At 38.9% G+C, this 17553-nt stretch overlaps 1 protein-coding gene across 1 annotated transcript in view; it reads left to right on the top strand.

The window, feature by feature from the left end:
• Positions 1-15823, top strand: part of LOC146310326 (TANK-binding kinase 1-binding protein 1-like) — a 39307-nt gene extending 23484 nt beyond the window's left edge. Inside the window, exons 4-13 of the mRNA XM_084744997.1 lie at positions 3022-3126; positions 3308-3458; positions 4157-4350; positions 5047-5114; positions 5203-5309; positions 5562-5752; positions 6447-6731; positions 8273-8353; positions 8505-8732; positions 11101-15823. Coding sequence (XP_084601123.1) covers positions 3022-3126; positions 3308-3458; positions 4157-4350; positions 5047-5114; positions 5203-5309; positions 5562-5752; positions 6447-6731; positions 8273-8353; positions 8505-8732; positions 11101-11229 — 1539 coding nt within the window. The 3' untranslated portion in view covers positions 11230-15823. The remainder of the gene's footprint in view (positions 1-3021; positions 3127-3307; positions 3459-4156; positions 4351-5046; positions 5115-5202; positions 5310-5561; positions 5753-6446; positions 6732-8272; positions 8354-8504; positions 8733-11100) is intronic.
• The last annotated feature ends 1730 nt before the right edge of the window (positions 15824-17553 follow it).

Genomic DNA, 17553 nt, shown 5'->3' with positions numbered 1-17553 from the left:
TACTGATGACGTGTTGCACAGCTGTATTAGCTGTCAAAGGGACTGCAGCTGAATGCCCAAAGAAGCCTTTACTTGTGAACAATTTATAAAAACTCACAGTAGTCTTTAATTTTGTAATTTGTTTTAAATATGTGGATCATTTAAACTCGTTTAAATCATCTAATATTAAAGTCACCTTTATATCCTAAAGTGTCAGACACATCACGCACAGACTGACAGTGCATGATATTGTGTTTCATCATGTAACTGTGAGAATAAACTGTGTAATTAAAATGATTTCATTGTGTTCAGGATAACGTGGAGTGCGTCATTTATTCGGCACGTCCCTTAATTGATAAAAGACTTCTGCGTAGGACACACCGGCGTATCCTCACTCTGAGCTCCTCCAGAAGCCTCCTCTCTCCTCTCTTCTCTCTCCTCGTCTCCTCCAGGTGTATTTAAGTAGTTGGAAAATCCTTCATCATGGTGGAGGGGTAACGACGAGGGGAGACGAGGAGGCAAAATTCAATGTAATGAAAAGCACTCATGATGCTGAGACATAGCCCTCATTTGCATAATGACCAGGATGCATTGCTGAGAGTTCAAGTTTACTATTTAATGGTCCAAAATACAAATGTTACATTTTGTTGGTGTTTGTGACTTGTTTGTTCACGAAATAGTGTTTTATGTTGGTTCAGTTCAAAGATTTGTTGTCACTGATTTATATGTAGTCTGTTTTCTTTCTTAATGCTAAACTAAATGGCTGCACCAACATTCAAATACACTTCAGTAGGCTACATACAGCAGTGTAATTATGACTGTTGCTAGTCCAAGCTGTCATATTCAGTTCAGTACAAAACTAGCCTCTACAAGCTGTGTACACACGGCGAAGAGCTCTGCAGTCTTTTACTATGTTTTTAATAATGAAGTGTTGCACTGTGAATTACAACTGAACTGACAGTCACTAGTGAGGAGTGACACTGCTAAAAGATAATGAGCTCTATCTTCCACTATTTTCTGACCGACACGGTCGTCATTTTCTCACCCTGCACCCTCGTTGTGTAGGTAGCAAGTGTACTTGTGCCACTCTGTGCTCCCATCAGTGTACGTTCTCATGTGCACTGTAATGTCACAGCTGTCATCCTTCTGTGACTCGTTGTGCATAACTGCGCACACACATGGGGGACCTGCTGAATCCATTATTTAAAAAGCACTGTGTCAGAGGCACGTGCTGATGGCTCTTAAAGGGAATGGGAAATGACAGAAGGACATTCACAACTACTGCCAAAAAGTAGTCCACCAGTCAATAAGTCGACTAGTTGCAGGAGACATAGATTCTTTTAATCAGTAACAGCTATCAGTTCTTTTCATCAAAAAGGTTTCAAACACAACCACTACTGTTTGACAGCAGAAACAATGTGACTGCTGAGTCTTTCCTTCTTTAAATACCTTAAACTCTGTTTCTTGAACACGACTGACCACAGATGAACAGCTAGTCTACAGTGATCCACAGTGTTGACCAGTGGTTTTGATGTTCAGCTGTTCTATAAAAACCCTAGATGACACCTTGATTGGTTTCATCCATGCTACACATGCTATGATAAACATGATAACATGATAAATTAAGAGACTAAATATAGCCCCTTTGCAGAGGGGAACCCTGAAGGCCTTCTAGGCCTAACATATCAGTATTTCAAATGCTGTATTTAAATATATCATATTTGATTTATTTAATTTAATTTTTAGGCTATTATCTTCTAATTCCAATTTCAACCTTGTTTTCTATCAACTTTGCTTGTGAAAACAAGAAAATAGTCATCCAATCAGATTTTTTTGTTGTTGTCTCGAAGCAGAGAAAGGTTTCTCAGCTGGCCTGCTGAGACAGTGGCCACAGCCTGTGTGTTTGTTTAGAAAGTGACAGGTAAATTAACATATCACATTTTGATTTACACTGGGTGGGACCAAAATAATCCCCTTCCTGAAGGACAGAGATATTTTACTGGAAACAAAGTAGACAAGACCCACACTGCTGCTAGGTGGCTAACTTGATAGCGCTGCCTTTTTCGCAGCGTAGCAGAAGATCTGCAAAGGACTGTGTTAGTTTGGAGACTGAAATTGCACTTGTCCCTGAGTTTGTTAGAAAACAATTTTCAGAGGCTTAAATCTTCTTTCAGAGCTGTGTTGGTAAACAGAAATAATAAAACTGGAGATCTATACTACATGTAACTGTGTGTGTGGTACTGAAACAGAGAAATAAGAAACTCAGAATGATTCATATAGATTATTACAGCTCTCAATGTCAAACACAAACTTTATTCTAACTTATCCAAACAAAAGTAACAGAGTAAATGGAAATTCTATACCGTTTAATACAATGTTAAGTAAACTTTTTCTATTTGTGTTTTTGTGTGTTTGTTTTTCATATGTGGCAACTACACACTATAAATGTATATCACAATGCCTGGCTGTCTGCCACTTATTCCAGCAAAACCTTTTCACATTTTGCTGCATTCTTAGTGTTCTTGACTGAGTTTTGGCCAAACTGAAGTCCCAGCTCTAATAGCCACGGTTTGCCTCTGCCCCTCTGTTCCTGTTGCCTTACTTTGCGCCCAGATTATGCACCATTTAAATAGCAAGTAGTAGTTGACCACATCCTAAACACGCCCTAAATGCCCTTGCACTATGACCATGCACTACAGATCATCTAAATAGGGACCACAGATCTTATCAGTGACACCTGTGATAGTCAGTTCAATTTGAAAATTCATTGAATATTTGTTAGTACATGTACTGAATACCTCCACAATGGGATGCATTTATGAATAAATAAAAGTGTTAATTCAGATTTTATCTGAATATGAGACACTTGATGTGATGTGTAAATGGGGACTATAGAGATATCATTTTTGCAGATTTCTACTATGAACTACATGTTTTCATTAACAATAGGAATGACAGAACAAAACAAATAATATAATAATAACAGTAATGTAAAATATTGTAGTAAAGTGGAATTACCCATTTTCTCTGTCTGTGTCTCAGCTCCAGAAGAGTAAGGAGAGAGAGGAGAGGCTGGAGGAAGTCATCCAGGCTTATGAGAAGATTCACCTGGAGAAAAGTAATGTCCAGAGAGACCTAGATAAGATGGTAAACACGCACGCGCACACACACATACACACACACACACACACACACACACACACACACACACACACACACACACACACACACACACACACACACCAGTGTTACTTTGTAATAATATTCTAAACTAGAGTGTTGTTAAGCAGCACTTTGAGTTTGAGTTTGGCGTGTGTGTGTGTGTCAGACAACTCTAGCAGAGCAGCATGTGGAGCGGATCCACAGTCTGGAGTCGGCTCTCAGACAGAGAGAAACGTCCCTTCAGAAACTCAGCACTCAACTCCGCAGCAAAGACACACATCAGTCTCAGCTCCACGCCAGCCTGGATGTACCCAGAGGTGGGTTCTGTTTGGAATCATGGTAGCAGTCGCAAGTCAAGAATTATAATCATAAAAGCACTGTTAGCAGTCAGCAGGACCTCTCATAAAAATAGCAGTTGTACTACTAGTAATTTGTCATTAGTTAAAAAACTCAACCAAATGTCCTCTTATCACATGAATCTGTTTAATTATGAGTTAAAAAGCCAGAATATGCTCTTTGCCCTTTTACCTACTGCTTTTCTTAGAGGGGTTTTAAGTTGGAAGGAAAATTTTAAAGGAAAATTTTGGCACCTTTAATGTGGATGTCCAGTTAGTGTTGATGGTAAATGTAATCAATCAGCTGTGCCTACATGTACCAGGATGCATTTGAGTTTATAAAACAAAACTACTTGGGTAAGTTTAGGGAAAGGTCATGGTTTGCCATTTGGGTTTAAGTAGCCAAGCTGGCTATTTACCCATTGGACGTAAATAACATTGTTGGCTACAGACACCTGGGTATTGTTTCTGCTATGCTAGGATATATACAGTACCTCTAGTGGCCACTTTATGCTCAGCAACAGTTGACATTAATATCCAACCAATAAACATTCACATGATTTAGAAGAATGAATGTTATTGTTCCATTCATGTCGGTGTAGAGCAGTGACTTGTAAGATAAAGAAGAACTAGGCAGGAAAGATGAAGCACACTGAAGCTGTTGTGTGTGGTTCTTTCAGAGGGCCGTGGGCCAACGCTGCAGAGCTCCCGCAGTCTGGACGCCCTGTCAGACCTGAAGCTGCAGCGACTGGAGGCCGAGCTAGAGGGGGCACGGCACCAGGCTGAGGGGGCCTGTCAGAGGGAGAAGGAGCTGAGGGCTGAGCTTCAGAGGCTGCAGCAGGAGGTCACCCAGCTGCAGGAGGCACAGAGACAGGTAGGCCTCATGCTTAAAAGACTGGATGTCTGTCCCTTTATCTCTACTGCAGGCCTTCAAACTTTGGCCATTTTGTCACACTTGATGGACATTTTTGGACAACTTAAATGCAAAGACCTATTTGCAAATATATTCTTTATTGCATATAATGGGATAGGGTATTAAATGACAAAACAAAATGTAATGAAATTGGAATGAATAGATTTTTGATTTATGAGTTAGATATGGGACATATGTGTTACAGAAACAAATCATAAAATAATCACTCCAACCAATTTTATATTATTTTCATACAATCAACAAATCTCACATCCAGAGACAAACTGACAATGATTGTATCCTGTTAACAAGTAGTGTGTCCTTATGAAAGTCCTATTTCCCTGTGCCATGGACCTCCACTGTATTTTTCCTCTAGCTTGTAGTGCTATTTATCCATCTAGATAGATTTGGTGTGAGCTGCAGAGTTTTGGAGATATCAGCTGTAGAGATGTCTGCCTTCTCTACAATATAATGTAACTAGATGGCACACATGTATGTGTGTATATGCATATACATGTATATGTATACACATATACATATACATATATATATATATATATATATGTATGTATATGTATAGACAAGCATATATATATATATATATGTATAGACAAGTTGTTAATCACAGCTGTGCTTCTCTCTCTGTCTCTCTGTCAGTCCCAGGACTTGTCCCCACACTGTGAGCACTGTGATGTAGAATGGATAAAGAAAGCTGGTGATGAACAGTGAGTCTCATTTCAAACAGGAGAATATTTTGATGTGTCTCTTTGTGTCTGTGTATTCATGTATTCAGTAACTCCCTTTGTGTTGCAGGGTGAACCTAGCATTAGCCTACACTGAGCTAACAGAGGAGTTGGGTCGTGTTCGCAGTCTGGCTGTGAAACAGACTGACCTTCTGAGACATGTCTCACAGGAGCCTGGTAGGTCACCAAGTATCTTCTTGGTTTATTAACTTTGTGGTATCATTGGAGATTTTAAAGCAGAGCAAAGACAGATGGTTAGACAGACTGTCCTTCAGATATGGTGAAAGTTTCAGTTTGAAAGTTCAGAAAAATGGACTGGGACTCACTAATAAAATTTTGTATCATTTTCACTGCATGTCCATGTGGACAGAATTGAGACAAAGTCTAAATCCTTTTACCATCCTGTTTGTTAACCTCCTCCTCCTCCAGTCTCTCGTCCTCCCCCTGCTCCTCAGCATCTCTCCCCCACTTCCCCCCAGCGCCCATCACTCTCCCCTGACAGGCTCCTTCCTGCCACCTCTCCTCCTCTGTCCCCAAGTGATGGCCCCGCCTCCTACTCCCATCAGCCAACCAGCAGCCGTCTGCGAGCAAAGTTCCAGGGTCGCCGCAGTTACTCGGAGGTGAGGCTAGATTTTTGGTACTACTTGGTTGGAAATTAGACTTGGACTACATTTCAGTAACTCAAGATTAATTTAAGCCAAGATTATTATTTAAAATTAAGCAGAGCGCAATTAAAAACAAGTATTTCTTTAGTAAAACTTTAGTAAAAGTTTGCAAAATGTTACATTGTTTTATAGCTAGCTTAAAATTCAACAAAATGTTACACTGTTTGCTAGCTGGCTAAAAAGTTAACAAAACATGACATTGTTCGTAAGTTTGCTAGAAAGTTTGTTCACCCGGTTAGCCTACTCAAAATGGTTCAGCAGAGGAGCTCTCATTTTTCAGACTATTTTAAGAAACTCAATTTGCTTGAGTCTATCCCTGAACTTTCATTGAGGAACTTGATTATTTTGCTCAATCCATCTCAAAAGGCAGCCATTTTGAAAACTAAACCTCCTTAAGAGTTTAAACTTAATGCTAGATGACGGTTTACGGTTTTGGTGTACAGAATTAAATTTAATCCAAACTTAAATGGATGTTTAAATAAGTTCATTTAATATTTCTTAATTTGAGGCTATTTTTTAAAGTGAGTTAAATCACGATTTAATCTGTTTTAAAGGTTAATCCTTGTTGGTGCGCACAATTTAAGGTTTTGTGTAATTCTTCAGTGACTATGGATTCACTGCACAGACAAGTCCTTTGACCTTTTCCCAGGTATCTGACCCGTCAGCCATCCAGAGACCCCCGGCTCGCCTGATGAGGGATCCAGTGTCTACCCTCCCAAAGCCCAGGCCCCTCCTGGGGGAGATGCAGGGTTACAGCCAAACTAAACCTCAGCTTCGTACCTCCCTGGTGAGCCTGGTGAGGCCGGCCTCGGCTCATGGAGCTGGAGGGGAGAGAGGAGGAGCGGGAGGCGGAGGAGAAAGAGGCGGGGGCAGCAGTCTGAGCAGCAGTCCTCATCACTGTGCTCTGGACCTGGGCTTCCCTCTGGCTGCTGAGGTGAGACTGAGACAGTTTATTTGCTTTGATGAAGTCAGTCACTTTTCTCAGTATCAGCGTCTTACAGGCCATCAGTTTGTAGGTGCTCATAGAAAAATGATGGGTAGTGTTACTTTTAAAAGTAATGTTTTACATGCCAAGGTTACCGGCTCATAATGTAACTAGTTACTTTAGAGCATTACGTTCTGAGAAAAGTAACTTGGCAGAATACCTTTGCATGACCAAGAATGAAAGCCCCTTTTTGATTTTCTGCAAATGTTGGTTTTATTGTCCTGAAGATGTGACAGAAAACAGGACAACTGAAATTCCACTTCAACTTTATTTTCAATATTGCTACTTCATTGTCATAATGAAGAAAAACTCCTCTGTTTATTTTTATTTATTTATTTATTGTATACCTGGCATTAATACTTAAAGTTACACTTTATTCTCAACATTCTGACTTTTTTTTTTTGACATTTTGTTTTTTTCTTATAATAAAAAGAAAATACATAAATTCATTAATGTGTCCCTGATACTGCAAAGTTCTACTAAAAGGACACTGAAGTGAACAGCACTTCTACATACAGTCACTCAGTGTTAAAATGAACTAGTTTTCATATTCGTAGTACAATTTAAAATTTTGAATTATGTCCACAGTCACAAAAAAGAACTACGTCACTTTTAATTTTTTTGTTTTCTATTGTTGGTTTGTTTTTTACAGTGGCTGACAAGCGCAAACATGCAGCTAATGCAGACAAGCTGCATATAAGAAAACAAATGCAAAAGGAAAATACTGCAGTCATACAATGGAAGTGCTCCAGGCCTCTAGGGGCAGCTCTTTTTTTGTGTGTTTTCTTTCTTTCTTTCTTTTAACATTTGGCCTTAATCTTTTACAGTATTATGAAAGAGCAAAAACATAAGAAATAAAGAAAAAGGAAAGAAAAGCATACGTACCTTTTTATGTGGCCTCTCCCAACTCCAATTTTCCTCCAACCATAACTTTCTTCTTCTCACTCACTTCCTCATCTCCATACCATACATTGATACGTCTTTTGTCTGTCCCTCAGGTGGAAGCTCAGCACTGCCCCTAGAGGCCTGGAGCACTTCCATTGTATGACTGCAGTATTTTCCTTTTGCATTTGTTTTCTTATATGCAACTCGTTTCTATATATGTAACTTGTTTTCTATATATATGTATATATATATATATATATATATATATATATATATATATATATATATAGATATATATATATATATATTACACCACTAAATAATATGACTCCTGTACATTTTACAGAAATAATGCAGATCTATTTCTGTGCTGCTCACATAGCTTATATAACTTAAATTATTACCTGACAGAATTCTACATAAGCCAATCCGTTACTCCATACTCCAATACTCCATTATCATAGCGACTCAGTGACACATCACCTCCTGCATGTCATAGTTTCTAAGATCAGTTTTACAAGCATTGTATTTGCAAGAAAATCCTTGAATCTGCAATATTTTTCAGAACAATCATCATGCTCTCCCCTGCTCCTCCTCTCATCCAGGTACATCACTTCTGTCGCCTCGATGACCCACCTGAGCCCACCCCACTGGTGACACCACCACAGTCCTCTGATGATGAAGAGGTGATGATGACGATGATGCGTGTGGCTCTTCTCATGGTTCTAAAGTGGGGTTATTCATGTTGAACGTGTGTGTGTGTGTGTGTGTGTATGTGTGTGTGTGTGTGTGTGTGTGTGTGTGTGTGTGTGTGTGTGTGTGTGTGTGCATTTATAGGATGTATGCACATATCTGTCGCCGGCTGCCAGCCCTCCTCGGACACTCGGTGCCATTGGGATCGCCTCATCATCTCCTAGGGAACAGTCCCTACACCCTTCGTTCCCGTCTCCTAGGAAACAGCCCCATCATCCCTCCTTCTCGGCCCCTGAGGGCCCTGCCACCCTCTCCTGCCATCTGCCTCCCTACATGAACACTGAGCATGCTCAGTCATGGCCCTCCATTAATGTGAGTTCAACACAATAATGAGAATTACATAAAGTAGCTCACAGATACCCTGCAGGACCGGAGAGGAAACTAGTGCAGCAGCCAAAAGAAGACACAAAACAGAAACTTTGTACAGAACAAAAAAAACACAACAAGTAACACCAGACCACCAAACACTGTGGTACTGTAAGCGGGAATGAGATAAAGAGAGTCAGACTATAACTATAACATAACTAAGAGAGAACGCTGTGAGGCAGAAAAAAAACACATTTTGTGTGACTAAAGATTACAAAGAAAACTAAGATATGACAGGCCATAGTGAAAAAAAATCAAACTGGACAGTGTGAAACAGAATATTTTGAATTAGTTAACAAATTGGTGCACTTACCTCATCATTAAAGCTGCCTTAAAGCGATAGTTTGGAGTTTTTCAATTTGGTTTATCATGGATGACAGCAGCCATACGTCACTTCCCTCAACCACACTGCATTTTGGGTGAAAACAAGCTCTGTTAACACTGCCAGCATTCTAAGACCCCCAAGAACCACCGCAGGGTCATGTTTACCATACACACACACACACACACACACACACACACACACACACACACACACACACACACCTCACAATCAGTTTCATCAGGAAAAGACACACCTATTTCCCTTTCTCTGCCATACACACACCACTCTCCCTCTTTTTCATCTCTCTCTCTCTCACACACACACACACACACACACACACACACAACTCACAATCAGCACACACAGAGACTTTCACAGTGCACTGTAGAAGTAGAAGCGATTAAGCTATTAACAGTAATTATAGGCTACAAAATATTGTGATATTTAGTTTATGCTATAGGCAGGATCATACCTGCCAATGCCTTTTTCTTTGGGGTGAAGGCTCTCCTCCTCCTCAGATGAAGATGATTGATCAGGTGAAAATGACAAGTCAGTCACATTGATATCTTTCATCCCTCATCAGAATCTCCCCCTCACTCAGGTCCTGAAGCTTTCAGAGTCTCTGACATTTCTGTTTCTTTTGAAACATTCTTTTCTGTCTTTTGGTGAGATAAATATAACCTACAGGGGTAAAAATGACCCCACAGCGGTTTTAGGTTTAAATGTTGTTTTGTTTCTTTTTATCTCACGCCCTTCATACTTCACTACATGATTAATAAATCCATTTTAGGAAAAGTCATGAATCTACAGATGTTGGGATTTTATTTTAACAGAAAATGCCAGTGGGGTAAAAATGATCTCTTGGCGTTCTAGTGCCAGCGCCAAATATATAAGACTAGTGTCATTTTTATGAACATTAATGTAATTAGTTTACCATAACATAATGGTGAACAGATGACTAAAACAGCAAAAGTATGTATGTAAAAAGTGACAGGTGTCAGGTATCACCTGGAGATTCAGAGAGGTATTTGCATATGTTAGGATATACCATCTCCTACAGTGGCCACATTCTTTCACTTTGATGGGGGCAGACACTCAACTCCTATTTATTTAAGTTTTTTCAGTGTAAAGACATAGCATGATTATTCACCTGACTGTGCACAGGATTTGGTCTCCTAATAGTGATCCGGTTTTCTTGTTTCATGCCAGTCAAATTATAGTGGTTGTTTTCACCCAAAAAAGGTGGAAGCATGACGCAGGAGTAAAGCACCTCGATGGGTCGCTCTCATCTATAAACTAATTCCAAAACAGTTGGGATGTTGGGTAAAATGTAGGTGAAAGCAGTGCCAATTGACAAGCTGTTGTGGTCCACCATACTTCTGTTGCCAAACTGCGCATGTAGCTCGCTCATTGGTTATAAACTGTAAAAAGGGTCTATAATAGTACAAAGGAAAGATATTTAACGTTCAGCATTTGGAAACTGAAGACACTGATAGTTGAAGTGAAATTCTTTCTCATTCCTACTTGATATATGACTTGAGGTGCTCAACAGTCCAGTGTTTTGTGCTTCATAATGCACCACACATTTTCAATCGGAGACAGGTCTGGACTGCAGGCAGGTCAGTCTAGTACCTGAACTCTTTTACTATGAAGCCACGCTGTTGGAACACGTGGACAATGTGTCTTGGCATTGTCTTGCTGAAATAAGCAGAGATGGCATCATATGTTGCTCCAAATCCTGTATGTACCTTTCAGCATTGATGGTGCCTTTGTAGCAGTTTTTCTGACTACATATCAGGACTATTATTAAAAATCTGACTAATGCAACTTAAAAAAAAAAAAAGTTCTTTGCAACTTTGAACAACTTGACATCCTTGGCCTGGACACAGCTAATGCTCCAGTGTAATTCATGTTGAAAGTTTGGATTCTTGGGTTTTGCTGCAATTTGAGGTTCTGTGATTTGACGCCTATGTCTTCCTCTGTCTGTAGTTATGGATGGAGTCAGAAGAGAGCGCTGTTCGTAGCTGTCCTCTGTGTCAGCTGACCTTCCCAACTGGTTATCCTGATGATGCTCTGATCAAACACATCGACTCCCACCTGGAGAACAGCAAGATCTGACTTCTTTTTTCTATCAGCACTCATTTGCAGCTGAGATGAACACCTGCATGTTTTTTTCTATGGAATTAGCCCGGTACGACCACAGTCTGCAGGTACAGGGGCTGCGTTCAATCTGCCTGTCCATCCAGATCGTGACATCTAACCAGCAACCTTACAGTTCAGAACAAGTTTGTTCTCTACCCTCAAGAGTTTATTGTTCATTAATGACAGACACACATCTCTCACAAAGCTCCATATCAACACTTCTGTTTCAAAGGATATTTTCTTTTCTCTTTTCACAACAAACTCTTCATTTGTACATAGACCTGAGTGTTGAAGAGATGCAGAAGTGTAGAAGAGTAGAGCTGAGTTCCTAAAGCTCCGATGATAATGTCCTGTATGCTGGTCTGAGAGCAGCCCTGGAGACAGAAGACATGCTGGAAACATCTGACACATGTAATGTCAGAGGCGCCTGTTAGTTTCATGTCCCAGCATGCATCAAACCACCTGAAAGTCATAGTTCTTGTATTGGTTTGAGGAGGATCCAAATGACTATTATTTAAAAAGATAACTGCAGTCAACTGTTGTGAGGTCAAATGATGACGAGGATCAAATTTGTCTGCAGATTTAGTGAGGAACTTAGATGTTTGGATGTGATGACAACATCAACACTATATAGTGTAAAAACAAATACATCACACAGGCAATAAAACATGGATAGTTTAAAGAACCAATCTACAGGCTGGTGGAGCTCCAAACAAACTATATGTAAACTCCAGAGTGTGAAATACTCCTACAATACAAGTGTAATATAATGAAACAAGCACCCACTGCCATCTCCTGCTGTGCTCATCAAAGTGCCTTGGTAAAACCACAACCTTTTAAACAGACAGAGAGCTATGGAAGGTCATTCATGCCCAAAAAGTCTGTTTTTTTTTCATTCATGCCCATTTTCCACATAATTACTCCATATTATCTCAGCCTGTTCTCATTCTCAGGTCATCAGATTCCTCAGACAGGAGGTGGACAGATGTGTTTTTTTAATCTTTATTTCAAAGAGACAGCTGAAGACGGACAGGATGGGGGGTGGAGTGAGAAGCAGCAAAGGGCCACATTACTTTAACCCAAACCATAACCCAAACTGCAACTGTTTTACAACGTTAACTATGTGCTACAAATTTTTTCACACTAAAGGTTACCATGTACATCAGTGTGAGACGCTGGGGGCAGGAAAAAAGATGACCTGGGATGAGAATACTATGACTTAGTGTTTCATAATTATAAGATCATTTCACACAATGACATATCTCATAATTATCAGTTATGATGTAGAATTTTTTCATTAAATTTTTTTCCTCCTCATAATTATGACTTGGTATCTTATGAAAATAAGATATGAGAATATCATAATTATGAGAAATCTTCCTGTAAGTCTGAGTTTTTCATCATTTTCAAATACATCATTATGCAGAAACTTTACAACTTAACTTAGAAATGTATGTCATAATTCTCACTTTATATATCATGATTACAGCATGAGATACTAAGTCATTAGATTTTATTAAGTCATAATAGTTTTTCATATCATAATGAGACTGGTCATAGAATATCTCATTAAGCTATCATCTAACCTCTAGAAAAAAAAATACATAAGAAACCCATTTTCATATGATATTTAACACTCTAAGTTTACATATTATGTTTCGGGAGAACAGCAGCTGTACAGGTTTCCCATGGTAGTAATAAGAGACACAATACTGGAATTTCTCATGTCGATACAAGGCCTTGAAAAATATCAATATTTGACAACCATTTTCCATATCACCAGGGAAAAAACTAACTCAACATTAACGGGGAAAAAAGTATTTTTATTAAAAGATAAATATAACAAAGACATACCATGAGTACAGATCTAGCAAATGAGATGAGTGACATGAAGAAGACAGCAGTGTGGGTGAATGAGAGAAGGCGGGACTACGTGGACACTACAGCAGTGTGTGCGTCAGAGACAACGAAAGCATTTCTAATATCCACTATCAACATATATATATATATATATCGATATTTCTGACGATACTACTGCAGTGATACAAGAGAAATATCACATTTGTCATCACATATCACTTCCTTTGCATCTGTGCTGCTGCACTGAGAACATCTGGACTCATCTGGAGAAACTGTGGGCAGAGACTGAAAGAGATTTCTTGACTTTTAGCTGTTATTGTTTCAAGGATGAAAGCCAAACTTATTAAGCAAAAAATGAGAGAATCTAACATTAATGAATTAAAAATAATCTTCAGAATGTGGTTCCTGGGACAGCAAAGACTTTGTTCTGATGGATTCTCAGTGTGATGAGCTGTAGGTGAGGAGTCGCCGCCTTGTTCGATGTCAGTGTTTAGACACGCTCTGGCTAGCAGAGGCACTTTGAGCTCTCACTGTTTAACTGAGCTCCTCTTCCATGACGCCAGTAGAAAGCTGTGGGAGAGCAGAGCTGACTCCAGATCAGCCTCTGTGGAATTTCAACCTTCAGTCACTCCAGCATTACGGTTCCTCAGAGACATCACTGCAGTCAAGTCTTCATTTAGATATCATTTTTAGACAGGAAGACCAACTAACTAAACACACAGGCACAGGCCAAACTGCTGTCCACACAAAATGTCAAAATCTGGTAGTGATTTTGCAAGAAGCTCTGTATGGGACTACAGTAAAAAGATGGTTCATGCACTTCACTTACCCCAACAACACTGAGCCATACAGATAGCTTAGTTTTAATTTGACAAAAAAAAAGTTTGATTTTTAAATGATATTTTCTCATCAGAACTTTCAACCATGTCATTTTGGTATTCAAGATGCTGTGACTGTGGATGGATCTTGTTAAGACCATGTAATGTGGATATAAGCTCCAGAAAGAAGCTTGTTTACTTAACTGAATTTGTTTGGAGATATCTGTCTCTGAGATTTTTGCCTCCACTTCAATACAAAGGGCATGAATAAAATTTCACTTGTGGTTTCCACAGCAGCCAAAGGCACTGACTCAGAGTTGTGCTTCAGAGACTCAGAACTGTGAGGTTGTGCTTCAACACAGCGGTGCCTCGAGCTAAATGCTATTATACAACAGTTAGTTCCAACCAAGTAATTTGATTGGACGAGATACATTCCAGGACATTCCACTTTCAACTGCATCACTCAGCTTTACAAGTGTTGTAATAACTGCTAGCCTACATTAACGTCACAATGACTAACAGATAGAGACCACAGAGACAGGAGGACACAGGAGGACACAGGAGACGTCTTGTAAATGATTCAGGCCTTATTACCATGATATTGTTGTCACGTGCACTTTTTAAATCTGACAAGGAAGCAAATTGGGAAGGATACAAGAACAGCAGCTTTAACAGCACTTACAAGCATGGAAAATGAATCACATTATAAGCTGAAATATTTATTGTTATAACAAGATATTTTCACATCATTATTTTATTCTACTTATTTATAATGTTTTACATTATAAAGTGATAAGTTATTGTTAAAAATGCTTTGCATCATAATGTGAAACATTTATTCTCTACAATAAGTAAGTAGAATATTGTTTTCTATAACAAGAAAAGTTCCTTGTATTGTAATGATGTGAAAATATCTTGTCATAAGATGAAAAATGTTTATAATGTGAGAATGATCATTTTTTCCTTTTCTTTGTGTGACAGCAATATGCTGATGTAGCTCACCAACTAAAGTACTGAACAAATTAAAGTTGTAGGCAAAGAATGGTGCTAGATGGAAGGTCAGGGGATTATCTGCAGAATTCATTCAGGAATGACACAAAATTGTGTCCCAGTCCATCTGTAGATTTTGAGACATTCTGCTGGCAAAGTAAAAACTGTATCTGTCCAGTAATTGTTAAGATATTTCAGTCTGGAAGACAGAGGCAGACTGACCAAACAACACACTGATGCTGCAATTTACTGAAACTTCCAATATTTCTACATATGAAAACTGTGTGGGAGCAGAAATCTCAGAGACAGCTATTGGACAACCTTTCAAAATATTTGCTGTTCAACTTATTTGATGTTGTGATCTTCTCATGGCTTTGTGAATCTGATCAAACCACACAGACTCATGATGAAAAAGATGCTCTGTGCTTGTTTGAATTATACGCAGTGTGTTGCATTTGCCTCAGTGTGGTGATCTGTCTCCACCTGGGGAATGGACAAGGAATTACAACAACTGCAAAGACTAACACAGCTGGATGTGATGCTGCTCCTGCAGCCTGCATGACGTGTGCCCAGGAAGCACCAGATTTTCTCTAAGTGTGTCATTTGTTTGGCACAGATCATATCTGTGCCTCTTTTCAACACTGCATTCAGTATGTAAATGAGAATGCACACTGGCATACTTTTCATTTAAAGTTTTCTGTAACACAGTTTGTGGAATTACACAAGTATGCAGAGTGTCCCAAACTGGAAATGTGGACACGTTGATTTTAAGTGCAGGTGCACTGGTGTACATAGTAACATGTATGTACAATATTACACTAACTGAACTGCTATATTGTACATACAGTACAAATATACTAGGTTAGGGCTATACATTAAATATAATTTCAGGATACTCTTTATTAATGAGTTTCTCCATTTTCTTTGTATGTTTGTCACTTGAACTTGGTTGTGTCTAGATGGTAACCCCAGACCTGAGAAAGATCTCACAAGAGTGATCATCTTAACCCAGATCATGATCTCTCCCCAAGCCTAAACCTTAACCACAGCACTGTCACATTTTAAAATATAATTACTTTTTACAAAATGCACAATGAAGACAAAAAGTGTACAAATCTCAAGTCTAGGATTCCTTTCTAGACATGACTTATTTAAAGCTGCTACAAGGAGTTTATAACCGGTTATAAAATGATGTTTCTATATGACCTGCATAGGTAAACAAGACTCTCTGCCAGAAGCTATTCTATATAGTTGTTCTTAATACCTGCCACCAGACTGGTCAGACTCTCCTTGAAATCAGATGCCCCTGTTTACATTTTCCTACACTGTAAAACATCAGTGCTTAAATTAATTAATGAGTGAATGAGAATTTAAAATTTCTTTACAAGTTCTAATAACCTAAAGATATTGAGTGACAGTAAAAAAAAAATTAAACTCATGTTGTGTAAAAAGTACTCAAAATTATATGATGTTACATATACTGAACTACTGAAATATTACAAGTAATCAATTACAAGTAAAAGAACTGGTGTTAAAGAAGTACTTAAGTAAAAGTAAAAAAGTATTCTTCTCTTTGTCAGTATGTTATTGTTTCATAGGCCTATTATGTCATATTGGTTACAAAAATGCAAATGAAAGGTCTGAAAAAATTCAAATTATACTCAGTACTCAATTATGACTTTAAAAGTAATAAATAGTGTAGTGTAATGCATGTGATGAGTAAAATTACAGACTTGAAAAAATACAGGTGCCAAAAAAAACAATTTCATGACAATAATTTGAGGAGTGGGCAGTATAATGGTGCAGTGGTTAGCACTGCTGCCTCACAGCAAGAAGGTCCTGAGTTTGAATCTTTGGCTGGGGCAGAGCCTGTCTGTGTGGAGTTTGCATGTTCTCCCCGTGTCTGCATGGGTTCTCTCCAGGTATTCTGGCTTCCTCCCACAGCGCAAAGACTTGCAACATAACAGGTTAATTGGTGACTCTAAATTGCCCATAAGTGTGAATGTGAGTGTGAGTGATTGTCTGTCTCTATGTGTCAGCCCTGCGATGAACTGGTGACTTGTCCAGGTGAACCCCGCCTCTCACCCAGGTAGGCTCCAGCCCCCCGTGACCCTTCAAGGATAAGCGTTCAATGAATGAATGAATAAATAGAGGAGTTGACATCAGTTACCTGTTAAACTCACAATGTTTACTAAACATGAATTAATGGGTTTCTATACTTAAAATAATTCAGTTCTGTTAACTTATTGCAGTGAAAGGGGTAAATAAAAATTCTGAGTTGCATTTACTGAAAATATTTGAGTTAGCTTAATCAACTTTAATCAAAAAGCACACGTAACTAGCTCAAGATATTTAAGCTCCAATAACCTTAAACTTAAAAACCGTGGCAACCAATTGCCTCAGTTTTTCTGAGTCCTGCGGACTTATCCAGGATTACAGTACAGGCAACATTACAGTGATAAATCTGTCAGCCAGCTGAATTGAGCAGGGAGAGATTTTTATTTACAGTTATATTTTTGATGTTATATGTTATATGATTATGGTGGAAACACTACAGCTTTTGTCCACAGGGGTCTCCAAAGTCAACCCAATATCAAAGTTCCGTGTAGTAGCTTTAACCTCTCTGGAAAAA

The sequence above is a fragment of the Lutjanus erythropterus genome, chromosome 19 (assembly GCF_056507025.1).
Source record: "Lutjanus erythropterus isolate fLutEry1 chromosome 19, fLutEry1.hap2, whole genome shotgun sequence".
In the NCBI taxonomy this organism is placed as follows: domain Eukaryota; kingdom Metazoa; phylum Chordata; class Actinopteri; order Lutjaniformes; family Lutjanidae; genus Lutjanus; species Lutjanus erythropterus.
Note: the sequence above shows the minus strand (reverse complement) of the source record. Positions and strands in the feature narration are given on the sequence as shown.